The sequence below is a fragment of the Zonotrichia albicollis genome, chromosome 25, assembly GCF_047830755.1.
Source record: "Zonotrichia albicollis isolate bZonAlb1 chromosome 25, bZonAlb1.hap1, whole genome shotgun sequence".
NCBI lineage: Eukaryota > Metazoa > Chordata > Aves > Passeriformes > Passerellidae > Zonotrichia > Zonotrichia albicollis.
Genome location: NC_133843.1, coordinates 2009113 through 2036732, shown reverse-complemented (window position 1 = coordinate 2036732; position 27620 = coordinate 2009113). Strand labels below are relative to the sequence as shown.

Sequence of the window (27620 nt, the reverse complement as noted above, 5' to 3'; positions counted from 1 at the left end):
GCAGTGAGAAACACCCATTTTTTTTTTTATTTTTTTGGAGCCAACTTTCTGATGTCACTGCAAGGCTCCTGTCATGTGGGCAGAACTTCTGCCCTGCTGATCTTTGGACCTGCTGTAAATATTGAGTGGCGTCAGGGGCAGCGCCATGTCGGGATCTCGTGGGAGGCTCAGCAGGGCCTGCTCACCTTCCTTGTGCTGGGGCTGGCCCTGAGAACATGGGCAGAGCCCCCAGGGAGCTGCTCAGCAGATGCAGTTCCTGTGCAGAGCTCCTGCTTGGCTGGTAGGAATGTTCTGGGGAGGCAAGAGAAGCCACGGGTGAGGCTGAGGGCACAGGGGGGGTGACTGAAACCTTGAAAGGTCAGGGGAGAGCTGCTCTGGGTTTGTCATTCAGGGGGTTTGTTTGATGCTTTAGGAAAAGAGCTGCTCTGGGTTTGTCCTTCAGAGGGTTTGATGCTTTAGGAAAAGAGCTGCTCTGGGTTTGCAGTTCAGGGGGTTTGATGCTTTAGGAAAAGAGCTGCTCTGGGTTTGCAGTTCAGGGGGTTTGATGCTTTAGGAAAAGAGCTGCTCTGGGTTTGTCGTTCAGGGTGTTTGTTTGATGCTTTAGGAAAAGAACTGCTCTGGGTTTGTCCTTCAGGGGGTTTGATGCTTTAGGAAAAGAGCTGCTCTGGGTTTGTCCTTCAGGGGGTTTGATGCTTTAGGAAAAGAGCTGCTCTGGGTTTGTAGTTCAGGGGGTTTGTTTGATTCTTTAGGAAAAGAGCTGCTCTGGGTTTGTCCTTCAGGGGGTTTGATGCTTTAGGAAAAGAGCTGCTCTGGGTTTGTCATTCAGGGGGTTTGTTTGATGCTTTAGGAAAAGAGCTGCTCTGGGTTTGTCATTCAGGGGGTTTGATGCTTTAGGAGAAGAGCTGCTCTGGGTTTGTCATTCAGGGGGTTTGTTTGATGCTTTAGGAAAAGAGCTGCTCTGGGTTTGTCATTCAGGGGGTTTGTTTGATGCTTTAGGAAAAGAGCTGCTCTGGATTTGTAGTTCAGGGGGTTTGATGCTTTAGGAAAAGAGCTGCTCTGGGTTTGTAGTTCAGGGGTTTGATGCTTTAGGAAAAGAGCTGCTCTGGGTTTGTAGTTCAGGGGGTTTGATGCCTCTGGGAACTGTCTTCTGAGGGCTGTGCACTGTTGGGGCTCTGGTCATGGTGCAAGATTTGATATTCCTGGTGGTTTGCCCTTCTCTACTCAAACCTTTCCATCAGTCTGCATAGAAACTCTAAATTTTTGTGTATTTTCTGGCTAAACAGCTGCTTTTTCAGCCAGAAGTGCTCTGTCTTCTCAGGGCTGTGCTCTGTTGGAGCTCTGGTCATTGTGTAAGATTTAATATTTAAATTGTGCTGTAAAACCTGGTGGTTTTCCCTTCTCTACTCAAACCTTTCAGTCAGTCTGCATAAAAACTCTAAATTTTTGTGTATTTTCTGGCTAAACAGCTCCTTTTTGAACCAGAAGTGCTCTGTCTTCTGAGTGCTGTGCTCTGTTGGAGCTCTGGTCATTGTGCAAGATTTGCTATTCCTGGTGGTTTTCCCTTCTCTAATCAAACCTTTCCATCAGTCTGCATAGAAACTCTAAATTTTTGTGTATTTTCTGGCTAAACAGCTCCTTTTTCGGCCAGAAGTGCTCTGTCCTCTGAGGGCTGTGCACTGTTGGAGCTCTGGTCATTCTGTAAGATTTAATATTTAAATTGTGCTGTAAAACCTGGTGGTTTTCCCTTCTCTACTCAAACCTTTCAGTCAGTCTGCATAGAAACTCTAAATTTTTGTGTATTTTCTGGCTAAACAGCTCCTTTTTCAACCAGAAGTGCTCTGTCTTCTGAGGGCTGTGCTCTGTTGGAGCTCTGGTTATTCTGTAAGATTTGATATTCCTGGTGGTTTTCCCTTCTCTACTCAAACCTTTCCATCAGTCTACATAGAAAGTCTAAATTTTCGTGTATTTTCCAGCTAAACAGCTGCTTTTTCAACCAGAAGTGCTCTGTCCTCTGAGGGCTGTGCACTGTTGGAGCTCTGGTCAATGTGTAAGATTTGATATTTAAATTGTGCTGTAAAACCTGGTGGTTTGCCCTTCTCTAATCAAACCTTTCAGTCAGTCTGCATAGAAACTCTAAATTTTTGTGTATTATTTTCCAGCTAAACAGCTCCTTTTTGAACCAGAAGTGCTCTGTCCTCTGAGGGCTGTGCACTGTTGTGGCTCTGGTCAATGTGTAAGATTTGATATTTAAATTGTGCTGTAAAACCTGGTGGTTTTCCCTTCTCTACTCAAACCTTTCCATCAGTCTGCATAGAAAGTCTAAATTTTTGTGTATTATTTTCCAGCTAAACAGCTCCTTTTTCAACCAGAAGTGCTCTGTCCTCTGAGGGCTGTGCTCTGTTGGAGCTCTGGTTATTCTGTAAGATTTGATATTCCTGGTGGTTTGCCCTTCTCTACTCAAACCTTTCACTCAGTCTGCATAAAAACTCTAAATTTTTGTGTATTTTCTGGCTAAACAGCTCCTTTTTCAGCCAGCAGTGCTCTGTCTGTTGTGGGTTTCAATCAGGGTAATTGCTTCTGAGATTTTCCTTCATTAGGATGCTCTGCAGTCGTAGTGTGGTGTGTTCAGTGCAGAGCTGAATTGTCTCAAGGCATTTTGCTGCTCAAGGCTGGCAGGAAATGCTGCTCAGCTCCAGGTAGCTGCCCAGCTGCTGGGAACTGATAAATAGATTTCCTCAAAATGTGTAATTCCCAGGGCATTGCTGCTCATTCTTAGCAGAGGCAGCCTGGCTGGGAATAACCTGAGTTTCTGTTCACTCTTTATTGAGCACTAATAAAACCATGTGGAATCTCAGGGAGAATTTACACCCCTTATTAATTAGGGCTTGCAGAGGAATGTTATGAAGGTCAGACCAGATATTTAAAGCCTCAAATGGGAACAGAATTTGGCCAATTACAGGGAGTGGCATCAAATAATGACCTGTGTTGGGAGAGGGCAAAAATTGCAGTTATCTGGGAGCAGCTGGAGTGGGGCAGGAGGGTGTTATTGAACCATGCTAATGCCAAGGGTAATTGTTCACAAGCAGATAAAGACTTATCTTCCCTTTGCCCACATTGATAGACACGTTAATCTCTTGTTATGTCAGTCCTTGCTCATTTTTTCTCTTTTAGTATCAGTGAGGTAAAGTTTATCAAACACTTAGTAATGCTCTTATCTGACTGGGTCAGTCATGCCTGGATTACAAATGCAAAAGAAATTATTTTGGTTTTGTTATTGGAATTCAGATCTTAGACTGGCATATTTTATTGGGCAAGGAACAAATAAGATGTTGCTGTTGTTCCTTAATGATATGTTTAACCTGTGATCTGGTTTTGATTTTTATTAAATTTCTGAGGGTTTTTTTAGCTCTAGGACTGAGTCATCAGGCTGGCCTGGGCTGCTGTGTAACACACAATGGAAGGCACTGCTGTGATGATTGTTGCAAGCAAGATGTGATTGAATTAAGCCCAGGAAATAAATGTTTCCTTTTTTTTATAATGGAATCATTCTAATAGCAGTCACATCATGCTTCAGCAGTTCCATGGCCTGAGCAAGTTCTGCTGCCAGTTCCAGGAGTTGGGGAGGAAGGTGAGGCAGAAGAGCTGTGGCTTTCTGCAGCTGAGCTGATCCTGGAGCCAGGAATAACCCTGGTCCTGGTGGGTTCAGTTCTGAGGATGAGTGGCACCCCAGAGCCCCTGGCTCTTTGAGACAAATATTTTATTAGAGAAATAAATGGGGGAAAAAAGCAATTCTTCTTCAGCCTGTTCAAAACTGCAGCCTGATACTGCAAACACAAATCTCCATGTGCTTCGAGGTGAAGAATTTATTGGATTAATTTATTAATTTAAATGATCGAGACACTGTGATTAAAAACATCTGGAGGTGTTTGTGGTTGTGTTCACAGGGGCCTCAGGATGAGATGAGAATCTTGACTCCATGTTTCAGAAGGCTGATTTATTATTTTATGATATATATTATATTAAAAGAAACTTATATATTAAAACTATACTAAAAGAATAGAAAAAAATATTTTATCAGAAAGCTTGAAAAGAATAAAAAAGAATTATAAAAAATTATATATTAAAACTATACTAAAAGGATTTTATCAGAAAGTTTGAAAAGAATAAAAAAGAATTATAAAAAATGATATATTAAAACTATAGTAAAAGAATAGAAAAAAGGATTTTATCAGAAAGTTTGAAAAGAATAAAAAAGAATGGTAATAAAAAATGATCTATTAAAACTATACTAAAAGGATAGAAAAAATATTTTATCAGAAAGTTTGAAAAGAATAACAAAGAATTATAAAAAATGATATATTAGAACTATAGTAAAAGAATAGAAAAAATATTTTATCAGAAAGTTTGAAAAGAATAAAAAAGAATTATAAAAAATGATATATTAAAACTATAGTAAAAGAATAGAAAAAAGGATTTTATCAGAAAGTTTGAAAAGAATAAAAAAGAATTATAAAAAATGATATATTAAAACTATACTAAAAGAATAGAAAAAATATTTTATCAGAAAGTTTGAAAAGAATAAAAAAGAATTATAAAAAATGATCTATTAAAACTATAGTAAAATAATAGAAAAAAAATTTTATCAAAGTTTGAAAAGAATAAAAAAGAATTATAAAAAATGATATATTAAAACTATAGTAAAAGAATAGAAAAAAGGATTTTATCAGAAAGTTTGAAAAGAATAAAAAAGAATTATAAAAAATGATATATTAAAACTATAGTAAAAGAATAGAAAAAATATTTTATCAGAAAGTTTGAAAAGAATAAAAAAGAATTATAAAAAATGATATATTAAAACTATAGTAAAAGAATAGAAAAAAATATTTTATCAGAAATTTGAGAAGAATAAAAAAGAATTATAAAAAATGATATATTAAAACTATAGTAAAATAATAGAAAAAAGGATTTTATCAAAGTTTGAAAAGAATAAAAAAGAATTATAAAAATTGATGTATTAAAACTATAGTAAAATAATAGAAAAAAATATTTTATCAGAAAGTTTGAAAAGAATAAAAAAGAATTATAAAAAATGATATATTAAAACTATAGTAAAAGAATAGAAAAAAGGATTTTATCAGAAAGTTTGAAAAGAATAAAAAAGAATGGTAATAAAAAATGATCTATTAAAACTATACTAAAAGGATAGAAAAAATATTTTATCAGAAAGTTTGAAAAGAATAACAAAGAATTATAAAAAATGATATATTAGAACTATAGTAAAAGAATAGAAAAAATATTTTATCAGAAAGTTTGAAAAGAATAAAAAAGAATTATAAAAAATGATATATTAAAACTATAGTAAAAGAATAGAAAAAAGGATTTTATCAGAAAGTTTGAAAAGAATAAAAAAGAATTATAAAAAATGATATATTAAAACTATACTAAAAGAATAGAAAAAATATTTTATCAGAAAGTTTGAAAAGAATAAAAAAGAATTATAAAAAATGATCTATTAAAACTATAGTAAAATAATAGAAAAAAAATTTTATCAAAGTTTGAAAAGAATAAAAAAGAATTATAAAAAATGATATATTAAAACTATAGTAAAAGAATAGAAAAAAGGATTTTATCAGAAAGTTTGAAAAGAATAAAAAAGAATTATAAAAAATGATATATTAAAACTATAGTAAAAGAATAGAAAAAATATTTTATCAGAAAGTTTGAAAAGAATAAAAAAGAATTATAAAAAATGATATATTAAAACTATAGTAAAAGAATAGAAAAAAATATTTTATCAGAAATTTGAGAAGAATAAAAAAGAATTATAAAAAATGATATATTAAAACTATAGTAAAATAATAGAAAAAAGGATTTTATCAAAGTTTGAAAAGAATAAAAAAGAATTATAAAAATTGATGTATTAAAACTATAGTAAAATAATAGAAAAAAATATTTTATCAGAAAGTTTGAAAAGAATTAAAAAGAATTATAAAAAATGATATATTAAAACTATAGTAAAAGAATAGAAAAAAGGATTTTATCAGAAAGTTTGAAAAGAATAAAAAAGAATGGTAATAAAAAATGATCTATTAAAACTATACTAAAAGGATAGAAAAAATATTTTATCAGAAAGTTTGAAAAGAATAACAAAGAATTATAAAAAATGATATATTAGAACTATAGTAAAAGAATAGAAAAAAAATTTTATCAAAGTTTGAAAAGAATAAAAAAGAATTATAAAAAATGATATATTAAAACTATAGTAAAAGAATAGAAAAAAGGATTTTATCAGAAAGTTTGAAAAGAATAAAAAAGAATTATAAAAAATGATATATTAAAACTATACTAAAAGAATAGAAAAAATATTTTATCAGAAAGTTTGAAAAGAATAAAAAAGAATTATAAAAAATGATCTATTAAAACTATAGTAAAATAATAGAAAAAAAATTTTATCAAAGTTTGAAAAGAATAAAAAAGAATTATAAAAAATGATATATTAAAACTATAGTAAAAGAATAGAAAAAAGGATTTTATCAGAAAGTTTGAAAAGAATAAAAAAGAATTATAAAAAATGATATATTAAAACTATAGTAAAAGAATAGAAAAAATATTTTATCAGAAAGTTTGAAAAGAATAAAAAAGAATTATAAAAAATGATATATTAAAACTATAGTAAAAGAATAGAAAAAAATATTTTATCAGAAATTTGAGAAGAATAAAAAAGAATTATAAAAAATGATATATTAAAACTATAGTAAAATAATAGAAAAAAGGATTTTATCAAAGTTTGAAAAGAATAAAAAAGAATTATAAAAATTGATGTATTAAAACTATAGTAAAATAATAGAAAAAAATATTTTATCAGAAAGTTTGAAAAGAATTAAAAAGAATTATAAAAAATGATATATTAAAACTATAGTAAAATAATAGAAAAAAAAACTTTATCAGAAAGTTTGAAAAGAATAAAAAAGAATTATAAAAAATGATCTATTAAAACTATAGTAAAAGGATAGAAAAAAATGTTTTATCAGAAAGTTTGAAAAGAATAAAAAAGAATGGTAATAAAATCTTGTGACTGCTCACAGTTCTGACACAAGTAGTTGTCATTAGTTATCAAGTAAAAGCAATTTGCTAAATCACATTCCAAAGCAGCAAAACTTGGAAAAGCTGAAGCTTCTCAAGAGAAAAAAATCTTAATAAAAAAGTTTTTCATAAAATATGTCCATGACTGGTGTTGGAGAGCTCCTTGTCAAGCGACACTGGGAAACCCAAAGCCCTCAGAGGGGAGAGCACTCCCTGAGCTGTTTTAGCTGTGTTTATACCAGATTCAGCCATTCTAAAAAAGGTGCTTTTGGGTGAGATGTGGTGCCATGAGAACCACAGAATAAAAATGTTGTATGCAAAATGTGCTTTTGGGTAAGGTGTAGAGCTTTGAGAAGCACAGAATAAAAGCAAAATGTGCTTTTGGGTAAGGTGTAGTGCTGTGAGAACCACAGAATAAAACTGTTCAATGCAAAATGTGCTTTTAGGTAAGGTGTAATGCTTTGAGAAGCACAGAATAAAACTGTTGTATGCAAAATGTGCTTTTAGGTGAGATGTGGTGCCATGAGAAGCACAGAATAAAACTGTTGTATGCAAAATGTGCATTTAGGTGAGATGTGGTGCCATGAGAACCACAGAATAAAACTGTTCCATGCAAAATGTGCTTTTAGGTGAGATGTGGTGCTGTGAGAAGCACAGAATAAAAATGTTCAATGCAAAATGTGCTTTTAGGTAAGGTGTAGTGCTTTGAGAACCACAGAATAAAATTGTTGTATGCAAAATGTGCTTTTGGGTAAGGTGTAGTGCTTTGAGAACCACAGAATAAAAATGTTGTATGCAAAACGTGCTTTTGGGTAAGGTGTAGTGCTTTGAGAAGCACAGAATAAAAATGTTCCATGCAAAACGTGCTTTTGGGTAAGGTGTAGTGCTGTGAGAAGCACAGAATAAAAATGTTCCATGCAAAACGTGCTTTTGGGTAAGGTGTAGTGCTTTGAGAAGCACACAATACAAATGTTCAATGCAGGCACTGGGAAGCACTCTGGGTTCAGGGAATGCTCTTTGCCCCCAGCTCTGGGTGCAGCTGGTGCAGGGAGGGTTGGGGCTGGAGCAGGCAGGGGCAGTTTGTCTGCACATCTCACTGTCTGTCCTTCTGCCCTCAGGAGAACACGTTCCCTGCATGGACCATGCCCAGTGACCACGTTTGGACCAAAGGCCTGCATGCTGCAGAATCCCAAAACCATTATGTGAGTACTCCTGCAGAGTGGCACTCTGCTCTGCTGGGGCACAGAAAATCACTTGGCTGTTTTGCTGCTTCCACTTTGGTCACCCCACAATCAGAATCCTCAGAATCTTTGGGTTGGAAGAGACTTTTTAAAGATCCCAACCCCTCAACTCAGCCCTGGCCCCCAGTGCCACATCCAGGGATGGTGACTCTACCACTTCCCCAGTTTCTAGGAATTCCCAAAATTCTCCCAAATTCACAGAATTCCCCCAAATTCTCAGAATCCCCAGGTTGGAAGAAACCTTAAAGACCATTGAGTCCAACCCAGCCCCAACAGCTCAACTCAGCCCTGGCCCCCAGTGCCACATCCAGGCTTTGTCACACACACCCAGGGATGGGGACTGCAGCACCTCCCCGGTTCCTGGAATTCCCAAAATTCCCCCAAATTCACAGAATTCTCCCAAAATCACCAGGTTGAAAGAGACCTTAAAGATCATTGACCCAACCCCTCAGCTCAGCCCTGGCACCCAGTGCCACATCCAGGCTTTGTTACACACCCAGGGATGGGGACTGCACCTCCCTGGGCAGCCATTCCACAACTTTATCACCTCTCTGTAGAAAATTTTATTACCTTTCTGTGAAAAACTTCCAATATCCAACCTGCATTTCCCTTGCTGCAGCTCGAGGCTGTGCCCTTTGGTTCTGTCATTTCCTGCAGACAGAGCCCAACCCCAGCTGAGCACAGGCACCTTTCAGGAGCTGTGCAGAGTGACAGGGTCACCCCTGAGTCTCCTTTTCTCCAGGCTGAGCACCCCCAGCTCCCTCAGCACTGTGTTGGTATTTTATGTTTGTATTTTACCTGTGTTTAGAGGTTTTCATGTTGCTTGGTTGCCATCCTGGGGTCAGTTTTGCCAAGTTGGCATGACCTGCAAATCCATAGTTTGGTGTTTAAAAGGGCAACTCCCATATTTCCAGCTCAATAAAAATTCTTTATTGCACCACCAGGGGAGGGAGAGGAGCTGTTCTGTGTGCTGTGAAATCTGAGGGCAGCCTTCTCCCTCCCTTGGTGATGATTTTTAAATTTGTGCTTTCAATTTTTCTGATTGGTCTTTGGTACTTTCAGTTCAAGCAAGTTTGCTTTTAGACTGTTGATAAATGTGGGAATAAGGGCTGGTTTCTGCCTGGTGGGGCAAATAACCATTTTAATTTTGTAGATTGACAAAGTTCAAGTGTTGCTTTCTATACTTCATAAATGGGGTCCTGCCTTGGCCAGGTGAGGAATTTCAGGTGGTGCCCCCTGGCTTTGGGTGGCCCTGGCACAGAGGTGTCCAAAACCAGGCTGGACATGGCTTGGAGCCACCTGAGATGGTGAAGCTGGGACTGGATGGGCTTTAAGCCCCTTCCAACCCAAACCATTCTATTTTTTACCCCTTAAAAAAAAAAAAAAAAGCTTTCTTTAATTGCTCTTCCAGTTAACAGTAAGTCATTGCTGTCAATATTTATTTGCCCAAATCTCTGCCTCACTAGAGTGTGACCTTCCTGGTGATATCCAAGCCTTTCCTGGGAAATCCAGCCCGGCTCCCTCCCTTTGGCAGCTCAGAGCTTCCTGGTTCTCCCTGTGCTGAGGAGCCCTGGGCCTGCAGGCCAGCCCAGCTCCTGTTCCCCCCCTGAGTGGGAATTTGTGGTAGTGTGTTGTTAAGTTTCTTGTGTTATTCCCCCAATTTATGTATTGTTCTCCCCTATTATGTGTAAAATGGTTTCGTTCCCCCAGTTTTTCCCGCCACTGCTAGCCTGTCAGCTAAGTTGCCATAGTAACCGCTATTCATAGTTGCCGATATGTAATTGCTCCTCCCCTGGTTTCCCTTATAAGTGAAAGTTGTTTCCTCCCTGTCCAGTCAATCACCCCCTTTCTCCTCCCAGGTTTCGAGAACCTTCTCCTCTCTGGAGATGGTGGCTGGCTGGGGTCCCAGGACACCTCCTTTACCTTTTGATTATTGGTCTCCATGGAGTGTCAGTTCTGTGAAGTTCATCCCCTCACCTTTCCCGATTGGTTCCGCCTGTACCCACCCCCCTCCTTTATAATCCTGTTTCACCCCCTATGAAAAAACTTTTTCCCGGTTGGTTTCCCCGGCGTTTGGATCCCACAACACCTTCAGTAAACCGATGTTTAACCCCCGGGAAATGGTCAGCTCCGTTCCTCCCCTATACCAGCGGTGTGGGCCCGTCCGCAGCCAGCACAGCCCGAGGCCCTCAGACACCGAAGGGCGCTGGCCAGGAATTGCAGAGGGGCGTCGGCCTTTCGCCCTCAGCTAGTTGGACTCTAAACTTCGGGCCACATATGCCCCCCTCTGCACCCCTCCTTTATAATCCTGTTTCACCCCCTATGGAGAAACTTCTTCCTGGTTGGTTTCCCCACGTTTGGATCCCGCAACACCTTCAATAAACCGATGTTTAACCCCCGGGAAATGGTCAGCTCCGTTCCTCCCCTATACCAGCGGTGTGAGCCAGTCTGCAGCCAGCACAGCCCGAGGCCCTCAGACGCCGAAGGGTGCTGGCCGGGAATTGCAGAGGGGCGTCGGCCTTTCGCCCTCAGCGAGCCGGACTCTAAACTTCGGGCCACTTATGCCCCCCTCTGAAGGAATTTGCTCCTCCCAGGGGCTGGCCCAGCCCTGGGACATAAAACCAGCCCAGGATCCTGCCAGGGAAACCTTGGGCTGGGAGCAGAGCTGCCCCAGTCAAGGATTTGTTTGAAAAAGCAAATTGGAAATTTGCTGCACACGAGGTTTTGTGGGTTTTAAAAACAAGCAAAACTTTGTTGGTGTGTTTTTTCCCCTCTGCTGTGGGTAATTTTGTTAAATTCTCCTCACTGGAGAGATTATTTTTAACAGAAATCATAGTTTTTATGTGCAGGCTGAAATTAAGAAAGGTTTGGTGTCTCTTTCAATACAACCAGCAGCTCTAGAACTTGCAAATCTGCTTTTTGATGAGCTGATGAATGGAATGAATAATCAGTGAAGAAAAGGATCAGGGGCTTGTGCTCTTGAGAGAAAGGGAAATCAAATCCCTGTTGATTTTTCTTCAAATGGGATTTTCTTTATGAAACCTTGCCTCGAGGATCTGGAGTAAAACTTTTCCACAAGATTTTTTTGTAAAGCCTCCCAAGACTTTTTATTGGAACTGATTGAAATCTTCAATAGAAGAAAAAAACATTTTTTAAGGGAAAAATGAATTCCTCTGAGGTTGCAGTTATTAATAAGTGATAAAAGCCTCAGCCTTTTATTTTATTTGGAGCTGTTGCATTTGCCTGAGCCCTGGAAAGAAAACATGAAGATCTTAAAGCAAGTTATGAATAACTTTTCATTCAGTAGAAGTGCATGGAATTGGTGAGTACAGCTGAACCAGGCAGGCTGGCTGTTGGAATGAAATTGGTGCTAATTCTGGGTTATCCAGTGCTGCAATCCCTGTTTCTTGTCAGCTTTATTGATATTAGAGCCCTGCATTAACCTTTAGTTTCTGCTGAACGTGAGCACTGAAATAAAATGGATTTTAAATTTACATTTAGAGTATTGGATGGGGAAAAAAAATGAAGCTGTGACTTTTTCAGATCCTGTAATTGAATATTTCTCCTTTGAGTCAGCACTGAGCCAGGAGGAAGCAGTGGGGTCAGTTCAGGAACTTTTTCTGGTGCTTGTGATGGCAAAGTTCATTCACAGGACAGCAGGGACCAGAGTTATTAATTCTGTGTTAGCACCTGTGTGTAGTAAAGCACAGAAACATCCCTGAAATGGCAATTACTGCTTTTCATTCAGAAATATCCCTGAAATGGGAATTACTGCTTTTCATTCAGAAACATCCCTGCAATGGGAATTATTGTATTTCATTCAGAAATATCACTGCAATGGGAATTATTGCATTTCCCTCAGAAACATGAGTGCAGTGTGAATTGTTGTCTTTCCCTCAGGAACATCCCTGAAATGTGAATTATTACATTTCATTCAGAAATATCCCTGCAATGGGAGTTATTACTTTTCCCTCAGGAAGATCACTGCAATGGGAATTATTGCAGTTCCTTGAGGGACATTCCTGCAATGGGAATTATTGCATTTCATTCAGAGATACCACTGCAATGGGAATTATTGCATTTCCTTCAGGAACATCCCTGCAATAGGAATTGTTGCATTTCATTCAGAAACATCACTGCAATGAGAATTTATTGCTTTTCCTGAGGAAGATCACTGCAATGGGAATTAATGCATTTCCCTCAGGAACATCACTACAATTGGAATTATTGCAATTCCCTCAGAAACATGAGGGCAGTGTGAATTATTGCCTTTCCCTCAGAACCATCACTGCAATTGGAATTATTGCATTTCATTCAGAACCATCACTGCAATTGGAATTTTATTGCATTTCCCTCAGAACCATCACTACAATGGGAATTTATTGCTTTTCCCTCAAGAACATCCCTGCAATGGGAATTATTGTATTTCCCTGCCTGGTTCACAGGGCTGTGTGTTCCCCATACATTAATAAATAAATTCAGATCCCTGCAATGGGAATTATTGCCTTTCCCTTGGGAACATGAATGCAGTGGGAATTACTGTATTTCCCTCAAACATCACTGCAATGGGAATTATTACATTTCATTCAGGAACATCCCTGCAATGGGAATTATTACATTTCATTCAGAAATATCACTGCAATGGGAATTGCTGCCTTTCCCTGCCTGGTTCACAGGGCTGTGGTTCTCCATACATTAATAAATAATTTCAGATCCCTGCAATGGGAATTATTGCCTTTCCCTGCCTGGTTCACAGGGCTCTGGTTCCCCATACATTAATAAATAAATTCAGATCCCTGCAATGGGAATCCCTGCCTGGTGTGTAGGGCTGTGTGTTCCCCATACATTAATAAATAAATTCAGATCCCTGCAATGGGAATTATTGCCTGGTTCACAGGGCTGTGTTCTCCATACATAAATAAATAATTTCAGATCCCTGCAATGGGAATTATTGTATTTCCCTGCCTGGTTCACAGGGCTGTGTTCCCCATACATTAATAAATAAATTCAGATCCCTGCAATGGGAATTGCAGCCTTTCCCTGCCTGGTGTGTGTTCCCCACCCTGCAGAGTGGATTCTGTGCTGATGTTGGGCTGTTTTGTCCCCCAGGCACATCCAGGACCCAGCCAGCCAGCGGTTGACGTGGAACAAACCTCCCAAGAGTGTCCTTGTGATCAAGAAGATCCGTGATGCCAGTCTGCTGCAGCCCTTCAAGGAGCTCTGCGTGTACCTCACCGAGGTGAGAAAATTCACATTACACCTCAGGTCTCTCCTGCTGCTGATCCTGTGCAGAGTTTGTGCAGTCACATCTTCTTCCCCCTGCCACCGGCTGCACTGAAAAATTTGTTCTGCAGAATTTAAGATCAGTATGAGGCTTAAAACTAAATTTATTAAATTATTTAAAATTAAATTAATTAAAATCAAGAAGATCTGTGATGCCAATCTGCTGCAGCCCTTCAAAGAGCTCTGTGTGTACCTCACTGAGGTGAGAAAATTGAAATTTCTGCTGATCCTGTGCAGAGTTTGTGCAGTCACATCTTCATCCCTGCTGCCACTGGCTGCACTGAAAAATTTGTTCTGCAGAATTTAAGATCAGTATGAGGCTTAAAACTAAATTTATTAAATTGTTTAAAATTATTCATTATAAAATTAAATTAATTAAAATCAAGATCCGTGATGCCAGTCTGCTGCAGCCCTTCAAAGAGCTCTGTGTGTACCTCACTGAGGTGAGAAAATTGAAATTTCTGCTGATTCTGTGCAGAGTTTGTGCAGTCAAATCTTCATCCCCACTGCCACTGATTGTACTAAAATTTGCAGAATTTTAAGAATTTTAATTTGATCTTAAGATCAATATGAGACTAAATTTATTAAATTAATTAAAATTATTAAAGTAAAAATTTCCATTCTGTTTGCCGTTCTGAATTACAGGAATATCATTTTAAAAACCTTTAATCCTTGACCAAACACAGCATTATTGCTGTATCTGTAATCTATATTCCAAATCCCAAGCTTTAATTTATTACATTTAAATATTTATTTAAATTTTTATTTAAATTTGAACATTGATATATTTAAGTATTTATTAAATGTTCTGTGCATGCTGCAGAATTCTCATCAGGATCAAATCACACATTAAAAACAGCCAGCAGATTAAATAAATATTTAATTGTAATATTATTATTACAATTAAATATTGTAATATTAAATACAATTAAATATGTAATATTATTAACTGTAAATATTATTTATAGAATTCAATTAATGGAAATTATGGAGAGAGTAAAGGGTGTTTTTAGGAGGTCCCTCACAAGTTTATTTTCTTTTCAGGAGAACAACATGATAGTGTATGTAGAAAAAAAAGTATTGGAAGACCCTGCTATAGCTAATGATGAGAATTTTGGACCAGTGAAGAAGAAATTTTGCACCTTTAGGGAAGGTATGGAAATGATTTCTTATGGAAATGATTTCTTAACAGGACAGTTGGTGTGTAATTTTTTTTTCTTGTCTCGGTGTTTTCTTTCTTATTGGGCCAAATTTCTAAAACTTAACTCTTTTGCAGGCAGTTGTTACACCTTAATTGTGCTTTTTTATATATTTGTGAGGGAATGTTTGCATGCTGCAAATTGTAACTTTTCTTCCTAATTTTTGTTAGGAAATTAAGATTGTGGATACAATTTAATTGAAAACTTTTTCTTTTGATGTTTCTCCTAGACTATGATGATATCTCCAATCAGATAGACTTTATCATTTGCCTGGGAGGAGATGGGACCTTGCTTTATGCTTCTTCACTTTTCCAGGTTGGTTCTTATGGGAAATAAACCCATAAACCTTTTCTTTTGGAAGTATTTAAAAGTGTTTTTTCCTCCTCTCTTTTTTCCTGAGTTCAGCATTTGTCTTTTGTTCCTCATTCCCAATTTTTTACCTTGTGAAAATCATTTAAATGTGTTGTTTTTTATGAAGCACGGTTGAAGTTTCATCAATAGTCACAACATTTACAGGCAAATAGTTGAAGTATGGATTGCTTTGACTGAGTAGCTTTAAAATTCTTTTCTTTATTGATAGGGTAGTGTACCTCCAGTTATGGCTTTTCATCTGGGATCCCTTGGATTTCTTACTCCATTTAATTTTGAGAATTTTCAGTCCCAAGTCACTCAGGTTATAGAAGGTAAATTTAAGGGGACGAGGTGTGGTGTTTGTTTGTTACTTTTTCTTAATAAATTCTTTTAGATCAGCTCTTGAGATTTGAAACTTGAGAAATGCACCTTAAATTACCAGAAATATATCTTAAATTACCAAAAATGTACCTTAAATTACCAAAAATGTACCTTAGATTGCCAGAAATGTATTTTAAATTAACAGGAGTTTTACATTGCATTGACCCATCCAGTGCTGCTCTGTACTGCTCTGAAAAGAAATAACTTTATTTAGTAAATAAGTGTAAGATAATGTAGAATTTCTGTTAAATTGCAACTAAATATAGAAATAAAATGCAGTGTTTAAATACTGAGAAGCCAGGCAAATAAAATATTTGAGGAAATAAATTCTTTTGAGTTGCATCCAAAGTAGATCCTGCAAAGATGTCCAAAACTCTCACTAGAATGTTCTCTTTTAACACATGTTCCTAATGCTTTAATTTTCTTTAAGCTTAGCTTTTGTCTTACTGGAGATCACATGAGCCCAGCAGTGTTTTCCCATTTTAATCATGTCTATATAAAACTGAAATTTTCTTTTAACATAATAAGAAAAGTGGGAAGGGACAGGCTTAAAATTCGGCTTTGATTTTTGCTCGTTGCTACTAAAAATCAATGTTGAGCTTCAGCCAAGCGCAGCCAGTTGTGTTGTGGATGAAAGTGGGAGTGTTGAGCAGCTGGGTGGGGTTTGCTGGAGTGGGTGAGTCACTGCTGGGGTGATTTCCTGGGCATCAATCTCCTTTTTTGATTTTTTTGAGCGTTTTCCCTGTTTCTCCCTGCAGGCAACGCCGCTCTGGTGCTGCGGAGCAGGCTCAAGGTGAGGGTGGTGAAGGAGCACAGGGACAAGGGCTCGGTGCAGAACGGGATCGAGGAGAATGGAGTCGTGTCTGCAACCCTGGAGAAAGAAGTGGGCAAACAAATTATGCAATATCAGGTCAGAGGAAAAAACAAACAAAAAAAAAAAAACCAAGATATTGTTTGGAGTTTGTATTTGTTTCATTAAAGCTCTCCCTAGCAGTGTGGGGCTGGGCTTTGCTCAGTTTCCTTTGTGCAATCACAAGTGCTCATCTCACACTTTGTCTAGAAATAATTTCACACAATTGTCTAGGCTGGGAAATATCTCCAAGCTTGAGTCCAACCTTCCTTCTATTTTGAAAACAAAGTTTTCAAATCAGACACTTTTATAAATGAGAAAAAAAACCCTGCACGTTGTTAGTGACCAGCTCCTGGGGAATAATCCTTAAAATAGAAATAATTTCACACAATTGTCTAGGCTGGGAAGTGTCTCCAAGCTTGAGTCCAACCTTCCTTCTATTTTGAAAACAAAGTTTTCAAATCAGACACTTTTATAAATGAGAAAAAAAACCCTGCACGTTGTTAGTGACCAGCTCCTGGGGAGTAATCCTTAAAATAGAAATAATTTCACACAATTGTCTAGGCTGGGAAATATCTCCAAGCTTGAGATCTTCCTTCTGTTTGAGAACAAAGCAGTAGTTCTAAATCAGACACAGCAGACATAAATGAGAAGAAAAACCCTGCACGTTGTTAGTGACCAGCTCCTGGGGAATAATCCTTAAAATAATAAATTTTTTATAAATAATTTATTTATAAATAATCCTTAAAATAGAGATCATTTCACACAATTGTCTAGGCTGGGAAATATCTCCAAGCTTGAGTCCAACCTTCCTTCTATTTGAGAACAAAGTAGTAGATCTAAATGAGACACATCAGACATTTTTATATTCTCACAATTCCTCTCATTTTTTTAAATGAGAAAAAAACCCCTGCACGTTGTTAGTGACCAGCTCCTGAGGAGTAATCCTTAAAATAATAAATTTTTTATAAATAATTTATTTTTAAATTTATAAATAATCCTTAAAATAGAAATAATTTCACACAATTGTCTAGGCTGGGAAATATCTCCAAGCTTGAGTCCAACCTTCCCTCTATTTGAGAACAAAGCAGTAGTTCTAAATCAGACACAGCAAACATAAAGGAGAAGAAAAACCCTGCATGTTGTTAGTGACCAGCTCCTGGGGAGTAATCCTTAAAATAATAAATTTTTTATAAATAATTTATTTATAAATTTATAAATAATTCTTAAAATAGAGATCATTTCACAGAATTGTCTAGGCTGGGAAATATCTCCAAGCTTGAGTCCAACCTTCCTTCTATTTTGAAAACAAAGTTTTCAAATCAGACACATCAGACACTTTTATAAATGAGAAGAAAAACCCTGCATGTTGTTAGTGACCAACTCCTAGGGACTAATTCTTAAACTTCAAAACTTAAAATTAAGAATTAAATCTAATTAAATATTCAAAACTAAATTCTTAAACTTCAGCTGGCACTCGACAGCACAGAAATGTAAAGAGACTTTATGTGCAGGTACTAAATAAGTGAATTTTTAGGAGATGTGGAGAGCACGTTCAGTTTTTGACGTTTATTTCCCTGCCAAGGCAGCAGCAGCAGGCTGCAGCAGTGTTTGTGTTGTGCAGCTCTGTTGGAGATTTTTTCAGGGATGGCCTAGAAGGCAGCTGTGAGGAGCAGGTTCTCACAGCCTGGTTCTGTGAACAGCAGAGGTTCTCAGGTTGTTTTTAATTACAGGTAAAAGTGACAAACATGAAGGCCTTGAGAGCCTTGCACACCAGAGTTCTCAGGCAGCTTTCTCATAACAAGTGGATGTTCTACCTTTGGCTGTTTTGGGAAAGCAAGAATAATTTTGAGAACCCAAATCTTGGTATTGGAAACATAAGGTGGAGTTGGTGTGTTATCTCTGACCTATTGTGAGCTCAGATTTTGCAATATGCATGAACTTGATTAACACTGTTATAAAAGTGATTGATTGATGAATAAATGGGAGTCGATGCTGACCAACTCAAGGTGGGTCGTCTCCCCTCCAACTCCAATGCAGGTCCTCAATGAGGTTGTGGTGGATCGTGGCCCTTCCTCCTACCTGTCCAACGTGGATGTGTTCCTGGATGGGCACCTGATCACCACGGTGCAGGGGGACGGTGAGTGCAGCAACAGCCCCAGGAAAAAACCCACAGATGGTGAAACCAAACCCATCAAGCCAATCCTAACATGAGGGAAGATCAAGAGGTCCCTCACCATTCTGAGGAGCAACATTCTTCACCTTCATGTATTCTGCTGTCCTGGCAGGAGGAGGACCAGCCAACTCATGCAGCTCAAAGTCTCAGTCCCCATTCCTGGGGCAGCAAAAGCCAGTTTGGCCTTTGTGCTGAGACAGGTGTGCCATGGCCGCCTTACTCTCTCCTAACAAGATGCCTCTTGGGCCTCTTCCTGTGTCTGAAGGCTGACCCCTTACTATGCCACCAGGCTTTGAAGAAAATAATTTAAAAGATCCTTTTCTGGGCTGTGCTTTATTCACTGAATTTACTTGACTTTCATTCTAGTAACAGCCCCAGGTCACTGCTGACAGCAAACACAGTGTGCAAAGAATGGCTGTGTCCTGCAGTGAGGCCTCAGGTGCTGAAAGGTTTTGTTGCTGGGCATGTGAGGGCAGGGAGCTCTGTTTTGGGGTGTTGTATTTCAGGCTAAGGGTAAGAAATAGCTCAGAAAGATTGGCCTGGATACCTGGGAGTGCTGAAGGCAAGCAAACAATCTCAGCTCGTGAACAGCAGGACTTGTCTTTAAAGCTCTTAAAGAACAAAATGAAAGTCACTGTTAGACAATTGTGCAACCTGAGTTTGTGCAACTCCTGAAAGCACGTGGCAGGGCCAGGGGGGAACTTCTCACTGTGTGTGTGCTGGGCTGGGAAATGCAGGGGGAGAGGTTCACTTTGGCTCAGTGCTGCTGGCCTGGCCTCTTGCTGTCCCCAGGGGTGACACTGGGGTTTGGTGTCCCCCAGAGCAATCCCTGTTCAATACTGATGTCCTTTTTGCTGTCCCCAGGGGTGGCAGTGGGATATGTTGGTGTCCCCCAGAGCAATCCCTGTTGATGTCCCTGTGCTGTTTGCTGTCCCCAGAGGTGACAGTGGGATGTTGGTGTCCCCCAGAGCAATCCCTGGTGTTTAGAGCTGATGTCCCTGTTGCTGTCCCCAGGGGTGGCAGTGGGATGTGTTGGTGTCCCCCAGAGCAATCCCTGTTAATGTCCCTGTCCTGTTTGCTGTCCCCAGGGGTGGCAGTGGGATATGTTGGTGTCCCCCAGAGCAGTCCCTGGTTGTTAATGCTGCTGTCCCTGTCCTTTTTGCTGTCCCCAGGGGTGAAGGGCATGTGTTGGTGTCCCCCAGAGCAATCCCTGTTCAATGCTGCTGTCCCTGTGCTGTTGCTGTCCCCAGAGGTGACAGTGGGATATGTGGTGTCCCCCAGAGCAATCCCTGGTGTTTAGAGCTGGTGTCCCTGTTTGCTGTCCCCAGGGGTGACAATGGGATATGTTGGTGTCCCCCAGAGCAATCCCTGTTGATGTCCCTGTTTGCTGTCCCCAGGGGTGGCAGTGGGATTCATTGGTGTCCCCCAGAGCAGTCCCTGTTCAATGTTGATGTCCCTGTTTGCTGTCCCCAGGGGTGGCAGTGGGATTCATTGGTGTCCCCCAGAGCAGTCCATGGTTTTTAGAGCTGGTGTCCCTGTTTGCTGTCCCCAGGGGTGATCGTGTCCACGCCCACCGGCAGCACCGCGTACGCCGCCGCGGCCGGCGCCTCCATGATCCACCCCAACGTCCCGGCCATCATGATCACCCCCATCTGCCCCCACTCCCTGTCCTTCAGACCCATCGTGGTTCCTGCTGGGGTGGAGCTCAAGGTGAGCTTCTCCTTCCTTTTATTGCTCTTTGTGGGTTAAAAACGCCTGGAGTGGGCACAGGAGTGAGGGGAGGGTGGGAAGGGTTCTGTGGCTCTGCTACCTCTCACCTGGGGCTGGATCACACCCAGTCTGCCTCAAGGTTGTGCCTTTCTTCAGAAGGATTTGCCCCCTTAACTTGAAGAATTTGCTCCCTTAACTTGAAGGATTTGCTCCCTTCACTTGAAGGATTTGCTCCCTTAACTTGAAGGATTTGCCCCCTCAAATTGAAGAATTTGCCCCCTCAAATTGAAGAATTTTCCCCCTTAGACTGAAGGATTTGCCCCCTTAGACTGAAGGATTTGCCCCCTTAGACTGAAGGATTTGCCCCTTGAAATTGAAGGATTTGCCCCCTCAAATTGAAGGATTTGCCCCCTCAAATTGAAGGATTTGCCCCCTCAAATTGAAGGATTTGCCCCCTTAACTTGAAGGATTTGCTCCCTTAACTTGAAGGATTTGCCCCCTCAAATTGAAGGATTTGCCCCCTCAAATTGAAGGATTTGCCTCCTCAAATTGAAGGATTTGCCCCCTCAGATTGAAGGATTTGCCCCCTCAAATTGCAGGATTTGCCCACTTAAATTGAAGGATTTGCCCCCTTAGACTGAAGGATTTGCCCCCTCAAGTTGAAGAATTTTCCCCCTTAACTTGAAGGATTTGCCCCCTTAACTTGAAGAATTTGCCCACTTTAATAAATTCAAGTGGAATATTTTACCCTTTTCCTACTGGACTGTAGCTCTGTAACATTCTACAAAACAGGAATTCCTACATTTGCATTCTGAAAAATGTTCCCTAATCTTGGCTGAAGTGCCTGTAAATGATCAGTGAAGGGAATCAAAAATTCTCCTTTCATGCAGAAATATTGCAGATCTTCAGTATACACTGGTAGCACTATCTGCAATTCAGTATTTAGGTTTTTTAAATATTGTCTTGCAGAAAAAAAAGACATTTAATACTGAATATAAGACAGACTTGGTTAAGGGGTGTTTTGCAAGGAAGAATCCCTTTCTCCTTTTGTCCTGGGGCTGTTGGAGGATTAGCATTGAGAAATAAATGTGTTCTGCACTTTTTGTTCCTGTTTTACAACACAAATTCAATGTTTATTCATGGCACAGCTCTCAGCCCACACTTTCATGTCAGTGGGTGTTACTGGCCAGTGGTAGTTAATTCTTTTAATGGGAGTGTAATTTAAATAGGAACCAAACTTCCTAAATTTGATACCTCTGGATTCGTTATGTATTAAAATGTATTTTTCTGGATTAACTTCATTATTTTTCTGGAAAGAAAAGCTAAGTCAGCTCCTGAATTAAAGTTACAGGAATTAAAACTGAATTAAAGTTACAGGAACTGAACTGAGCTGGAAGGAAGGGACAGGGTGGAACTGGAAGGTCTGTGTGGGTTATGACCTTGTACTTATAAAAAATGGATTTACTGCATGTAGAAAAACATATTTATAAACAAAAAATGAAGGTTTGGAGCTGGAGTGGTGTCACTGCAGTGCTGCCATGGACAGCTGAGGAGTTGCAGTGCAGGTTGGAGCTCCAGGGGCTCAGAGGAGGATGAGGAGGGGTTTGTTTGTTCCCTGCTCTGGAGTTTGGACCATTCCTGTTTTGCAGATCATGCTCTCCCCCGATGCCAGGAACACGGCCTGGGTTTCCTTTGATGGAAGGAAGAGGCAGGAAATCTGCCACGGAGACAGGTCAGACCTTTCTGCTGATTGTATTATCCCTAAGTATAGAAAATCTATAGAAAATCCTGATTCACGCAGCTCCCTCATTCTCCAGCATCTGCCAGGAGGGGTTTTGGCAGTGAGGGAGAAGCTTTTATAAACCCTGACACCTCCCAGAGCACAGACTGCACTGAAAGGCTTTCATTTCTAAATTGAGTTCTTTAGATCTGCCCATAAAAGCAAGAGAAATGTTCAGACTGTAAACATTGCATGGGCATATCTTAAGAAAACTCTAAATTTTAACTTCAAGATAAATCTTGGGAATTCTGAAAGATAGAAAGCAACAGGAGCAGCCTGTGAGCACAGGTGGGGAATACTCCATGTGCTTTAAACTGGGTTAACTGGGAGGGGTTGTGGTCACTTGCTGTGGCCTTGAGGGAGCAGAAGGGAGTGAAATCCCTCAGTTTTGTGTTCAGAATGTGCTGTGGAGGCGTTTAAAGGCAGCTCTGGCAGGGACATTGGCAGGTTGGTTATTCAGGATGCCTTTTCCTCTTGGCCCACACAAGGTGCCATGGAGGAAAATGCAGAGCTGGTGTGACCCTCCATCCTGGGCAGGGTTTATTCCCTCTGAGCTTGGGTAATTTATAAAGGAGTTTGGATCATCTCTGAAGGAGTTTGGATCATCTCTGAAGGAGTTTGGATCATCTCTAAAGGAGTTTGGATCATCTCTGAAGGAGTTTGGATCATCTCTAAAGGAGTTTGGATCATCTCTAAAGGAGTTCGGGGGCCCAGTAAAGATTCAAACCCAAGCTTTGGCCCTTGGTTACACTCTGGAATCCTTGGCCTTGTTACTTAAAACTTGAAACTGAAAGGAGCCCAGTAGAGATACAAACACAAGGTTTGGCCCTTGGTTAGAGTCCAAAATTTTGGGTTTATTGCTTAAAACTTGAAATCTAAAAGCCAAGGTGGTGTCCTGGGTTTCCCTTGTCCCGGTGTGGGTGCAGGATGCCATGGAGGGTTCCCAGACTGTCACACCAACGTCCCCAGGTCTGAGAGCATCTGTGGCTCTGATGCTGAGCTGTTGTTTGGCAGTGAATCAGCTCCGTGCTGGGTGGGACAGGCTGGGGGGTGCTCAGGTTGCTGCTGTCCCTGCTGACCTGCCCTGTGCTGTTGCAGTATCAGCATCACTACCTCCTGCTACCCCCTGCCCTCCATCTGCTTCCGGGACCCCGTCAGCGACTGGTTCGAGAGCCTGGCCCAGTGCCTGCACTGGAACGTGCGCAAGAAGCAGAACAACTTCGGCGTGGAGGAGGAGGAGTTCTGAGGGTGCCCGGCCAGCAGGGCCTGGCAGGGCAGGGTGGCAGAGTCCCCCCTTCTCTTGGATTTTGGGGCACTGGGATGTGGCAGAATCCCTCCATTCTGTTGGATTTTGGGGCACTGGGATGTGGCAGAATCCCTCTCTTCTTTTGGATTTTGGAGCACTGAAATCTGGCAGAATCCCTCCCCTCTGCTGGATTTTGGAGCAGGGCAGGGTGGCAAAATCCCTCCCCTGTGTTGGATTTTGGGGCACTGAAATCTGGCAGAATCCCTCTCTTCTTTTGGATTTTAGAGCACTGAAATCTGGCAGAATCCTCCCTTCTGTTGGATTTTGGGGCAGGGGAATGTGGCAGAATCGTCCCCTCTGTTGGATTTTAGAGCACTGAAATGTGGCAGAATCCTCCCCTCTGCTGGATTTTAAAACACTGAAATCTGGCAGAATCCCTGCCCTGTGTTGGATTTTGGAGCAGGGGAATGTGGCAGAATCCTCCCTTCTGTTGGATTTTGGAGCACTGAAATCTGGCAGAATCCTCCCCTGTGTTGGATTTTAGGGCACTGAAATCTGGCAGAATCCCTCCCTGTGTTGGATTTTGGGGCACTGGGATGTGGCAGAATCCCTCTCTTCTGTTGGATTTTGGGGCAGGGCAGGGTGGCAGAATCCTCCCCTCTGCTGGATTTTGGGGCACTGAAATCTGGCAGAATCCTCCCCTGTGCTGGATTTTGGATTTTAGAGCACTGAAATCTGGCAGAATCCTCCCCTGTGCTGGATTTTGGAGCACTGAAATCTGGCAGAATCCTCCCCTGTGTTGGATTTTGGGGCACTGGGATGTGGCAGAATCCTTCCCTCTGTTGGATTTTGGGGCACTGAAATCTGGCAGAATCCCTCCCCTGTGCTGGATTTTGGATTTTAGAGCACTGAAATCTGGCAGAATCCTCCCCTGTGCTGGATTTTGGAGCACTGAAATCTGGCAGAATCCTCCCCTGTGCTGGATTTTGGATTTTGGAGCACTGAAATCTGGCAGAATCCTCCCCTGTGTTGGATTTTGGAGCACTGAAATCTGGCAGAATCCTCCCCTGTGTTGGATTTTGGAGCACTGGGATGTGGCAGAATCCTCCCCTGTGTTGGCTTTTAGAGCAGGGGAATGTGGCAGAATCCCCCCTTCTCTTGGATTTTGGAGCACTGAAATCTGGCAGAATCCTCCCTTCTGTTGGATTTTGGGGCACTGAAATCTGGCAGAATCCTCCCTTCTTCTGGATTTTGGGGCACTGAAATGTGGCAGAATCCTTCCCTCTGTTGGATTTTGGAGCACAAATCTGGCAGAATCCACCCTTCTGTTGGATTTTGGAGCGCTGAAATCTGGCAGAATCCTCCCTTCTGTTGGATTTTGGGGCACTGAAATCTGGCAGAATCCACCCTTCTGTTGGATTTTGGGGCACTGAAATCTGGCAGAATCCTCCCCTGTGTTGGATTTTGGAGCAGGGGAATCTGGCAGAATCCTCCCCTGTGTTGGATTTCAGAGCACTGAAATCTGGCAAATCCTCCCCTCTGTTGGATTTTGGAGCTGCCCCGTGGTTGATGTCCCTCAGGGGTTGGGACTGGGGAGGGTTTTGCTCTTCCTGTGCATCAGGAGGGGAGTGGAAGGCTCTGATGGTTCTGAATTTCCTTCCAGTGAGCAGTGGGTTATTCCTGACTGCTGTCCAAAACCACATCTGCAGATTTGATTGTAACCTCTGACTTACCAGTTCCATGGTAGGCTGAATGTAGCTACACCAGGGAAAAGTGGCATTAAAATCTTCCATTTGATAGGTTATAACTCCATTTAACACTGCTAGGAACAGAAAGGCTCTGTCTGAGAAGTTTTCTTTTTTAAAAAAAAATAGCTCTTTGTTATCTTGCCCAGAAAATACTTTCTTACTTGCAAGTGTGACACACTGAAGAAACATCCACAAAGGATGTTTTTTATGAATAGATGGAATTAGTAATAAAAAGTATATATTTTTTATATATACATTTCTTTCTCTTGTGCCCATTTGAGCAGTGGCTGACCCTTGGCTGTCAGCCACCAACAGCAGGGATGAGCATTGATTATTTGTGGCTGAGCTAATTCCCAGCTCTGCACTTCCTCTTGGTGGGAATCATCCATGTCTTGGTTTTTGTTATTATTTCTGTTTGATTCCCTGGCATAAATGGTAGCATTAGAGACTATCATGTTAAAAAATAATAATAATAATTCTCCAAGTGTTCAAGAAGAATCTGGACTTCACTTGCTACTGAATTCACTGTTGTCCTGAAGAAAATATCCAGTTCTGAGATCCTGAATGCCTCAACCTCCATGGATACCTTCCAGCTCTTGGTGCTGAGCAGCCCAGGGTGGGATTCTGCATTGCTGGTGGGGAAATGAGAGCACACATTCCCAGTGGAGTAGCAACGGTGCCTTCAGCACACTCAAGATTATTCTAAGTCTCACATTTACTTTTTTTAAGATGCTTTCAAATGTTTCTAACTTCTCTCTGTACATATTTTATTGTATGTGCTTTTATGAAAGAACAAAAAACAAAAACCAAACCCCCACCAAAAGAACTGGTTGGGGTGGGGGGAAAGGGTTTGTACTGTACTTCAACTGCAAAACTGCAAACCCGAGGATAATGTTTACATTTATGTTCTCTGTGGTGCAGTCTCTTGATCATTTTATCCAAACTTCAGCATTTTCAAGTCTTGCTGCATCGCTCACTGAAGGAAGGGCCAGGAGCTGCTCAGAGCCAAGGAATGAATTTCCTGCCTGAGGTGGGAGCTCCTTGGGGCTGAGGGAGAATCTCTGCTGAAATTTCTCATGATTGTCTTACGTTGTTGCTGTGGTCCAAAGTGGAAATGGGAAATGGTTTCATTCCCAGCCTCTGCCTGACCTGGTGTGGTTTCAGTAATTCAATAATGTCTCGTCCCTTTGGGAGGCTGAGCTCGTGAAATGCAGGTGAGAGCACTTTTCCAGAAAAGAGAAACAAACTCTTGGTAATGATTTAAAATCACAACCAACAGCGTTGGTGTTAATGAACACTTGGTTTGTACATTTTGTAACATAGAATATTGGTTTGGTTTGGTCAAAACCAGATGGATTTTGGGATATCTTGGAGAATATCCAGAGAGCTTTTGGGATTTCTCTTTCACTTGAATCTGCAGTCGTTGTTTTATCACTGTTTTGAAGCTGCTTACGGGTTTCCTGAGTGAGTATTCAGTTATTTGATAACTGGTTACTTTTGGAGCTAGAGAAGTGTCAGGCTTTTTTGCTTTGGAGCTATTTTATTTAAACATGCAATAATTGAGAGAAGGAGCAGGGTGTGGTGTCTAGAGGAGCGTGTGGATGAGTGCAGAATGAGCAGTTCTAGGCACACTGGGGAGTGGAAAATCATTTTGCAGAGGTGAAATGATTTATGAGCCTTATCTAGTATTTTTTTAAAGATAAAACTATATTCAGCACTTTTTATTTATGCTTTTTATAATAGTAAAGCTATTCTTGACTAAATTGCCAGACTTTTAATTTTCAGAGTGCACAGGTAATGAAATCTGTAATCAAAGTGTACTGAACTACTTTAGATCTACATTAGGGGTTGGCTTGAAATTTCTTCTTTCAATTTATCACCTGCTGCAATGGCATTGCTGCCTCTGAGGCTGCTGCAGCTCTGCTTGCACAGAACTCTGCTGCCAAAAGGCATTTCTGGGTGCTGGGCCCAGGCAGAGCTGCAGCCCTGGCTCAGGGATCCAGTCCTGGTTCTCCAAAAGCTGCCTTGATTCTCTCTGTTAATCCATCACAATCTGAGTGAACCAAGTCCCTTCCAAGGCTTTTAATCTGCAGCCTGAGCAGGGTGAGGCTGCAGCAGCCCTGGAGTTCTGCACTTCCACTGCTCCAGGAGCTGAAGCAGAAAAAGCTGGAATGCACCTCACTTTATTGGCAATAAAACCTCCTTGTGCTAATGTAGCTTCTTGACAATGACTTGGTCAAACTGTGCTAAAAAACAGAGGTTTGCTGATTAAGAGTTTTTAATAAAAGGCTTTGTAAGTCACTGGCACCTACAAATCCTTTCATCTACAAAGGGCCAAAATGGAAGCTGGGAAATTAATTAGTTTTTAAAAAGAAAAAAAATAAGTTGTCCTCTGGTAGAAATGGAAGAAGTTGTTACCAACTGTAGTAGGGAATAAAGCAGTGTACTGAATTTTTAAAAGCTAAAAAAATCCTGTTACATATTGTTAACATATTGAAAACTTGGTTTTAAATATTGTTGAGAAACAAAATATTTTTCAATCCTTTCAATAAAACCTTTTTGTAAAGTTGGA

General features: G+C 40.3%; 1 protein-coding gene across 5 annotated transcripts; it reads left to right on the top strand.

Annotated features, from left to right (window-relative positions):
* Positions 1 to 64: 64 nt before the first annotated feature.
* NADK (NAD kinase) lies at positions 65 to 27620 on the top strand. Of its 5 annotated transcripts, none has more exons than XM_074558605.1 (11): positions 65 to 280; positions 8202 to 8285; positions 13434 to 13563; positions 14652 to 14760; positions 15036 to 15121; positions 15387 to 15489; positions 16297 to 16448; positions 18429 to 18528; positions 20117 to 20274; positions 21924 to 22006; positions 23153 to 27620. In XM_074558605.1, exons 1-11 carry the CDS (start codon positions 216 to 218, stop codon positions 23298 to 23300), a joined length of 1218 nt encoding a protein of 405 aa, XP_074414706.1. In that variant the 5' UTR covers positions 65 to 215; the 3' UTR covers positions 23301 to 27620. The 5 variants fall into 5 exon arrangements, with proteins under 5 accessions (XP_074414706.1, XP_074414705.1, XP_074414709.1 ...); XM_074558604.1 differs by having other exon boundaries at positions 126 to 315; XM_074558608.1 differs by lacking the exon at positions 65 to 280 and adding an exon at positions 2459 to 3628.

Coding starts and splice junctions, on each gene's coding strand:
- NADK (XM_074558604.1), top strand. CDS start 248: ATGCAGTTCCTGTGCAGAGCTCCTGCTTGGCTGGTAGGAATGTTCTGG. Junction 8,286..13,433: donor CAGAATCCCAAAACCATTAT/GTGAGTACTCCT, acceptor TTTGTCCCCCAG/GCACATCCAGGACCCAGCCA. Junction 13,564..14,651: donor TCTGCGTGTACCTCACCGAG/GTGAGAAAATTC, acceptor TTTTCTTTTCAG/GAGAACAACATGATAGTGTA.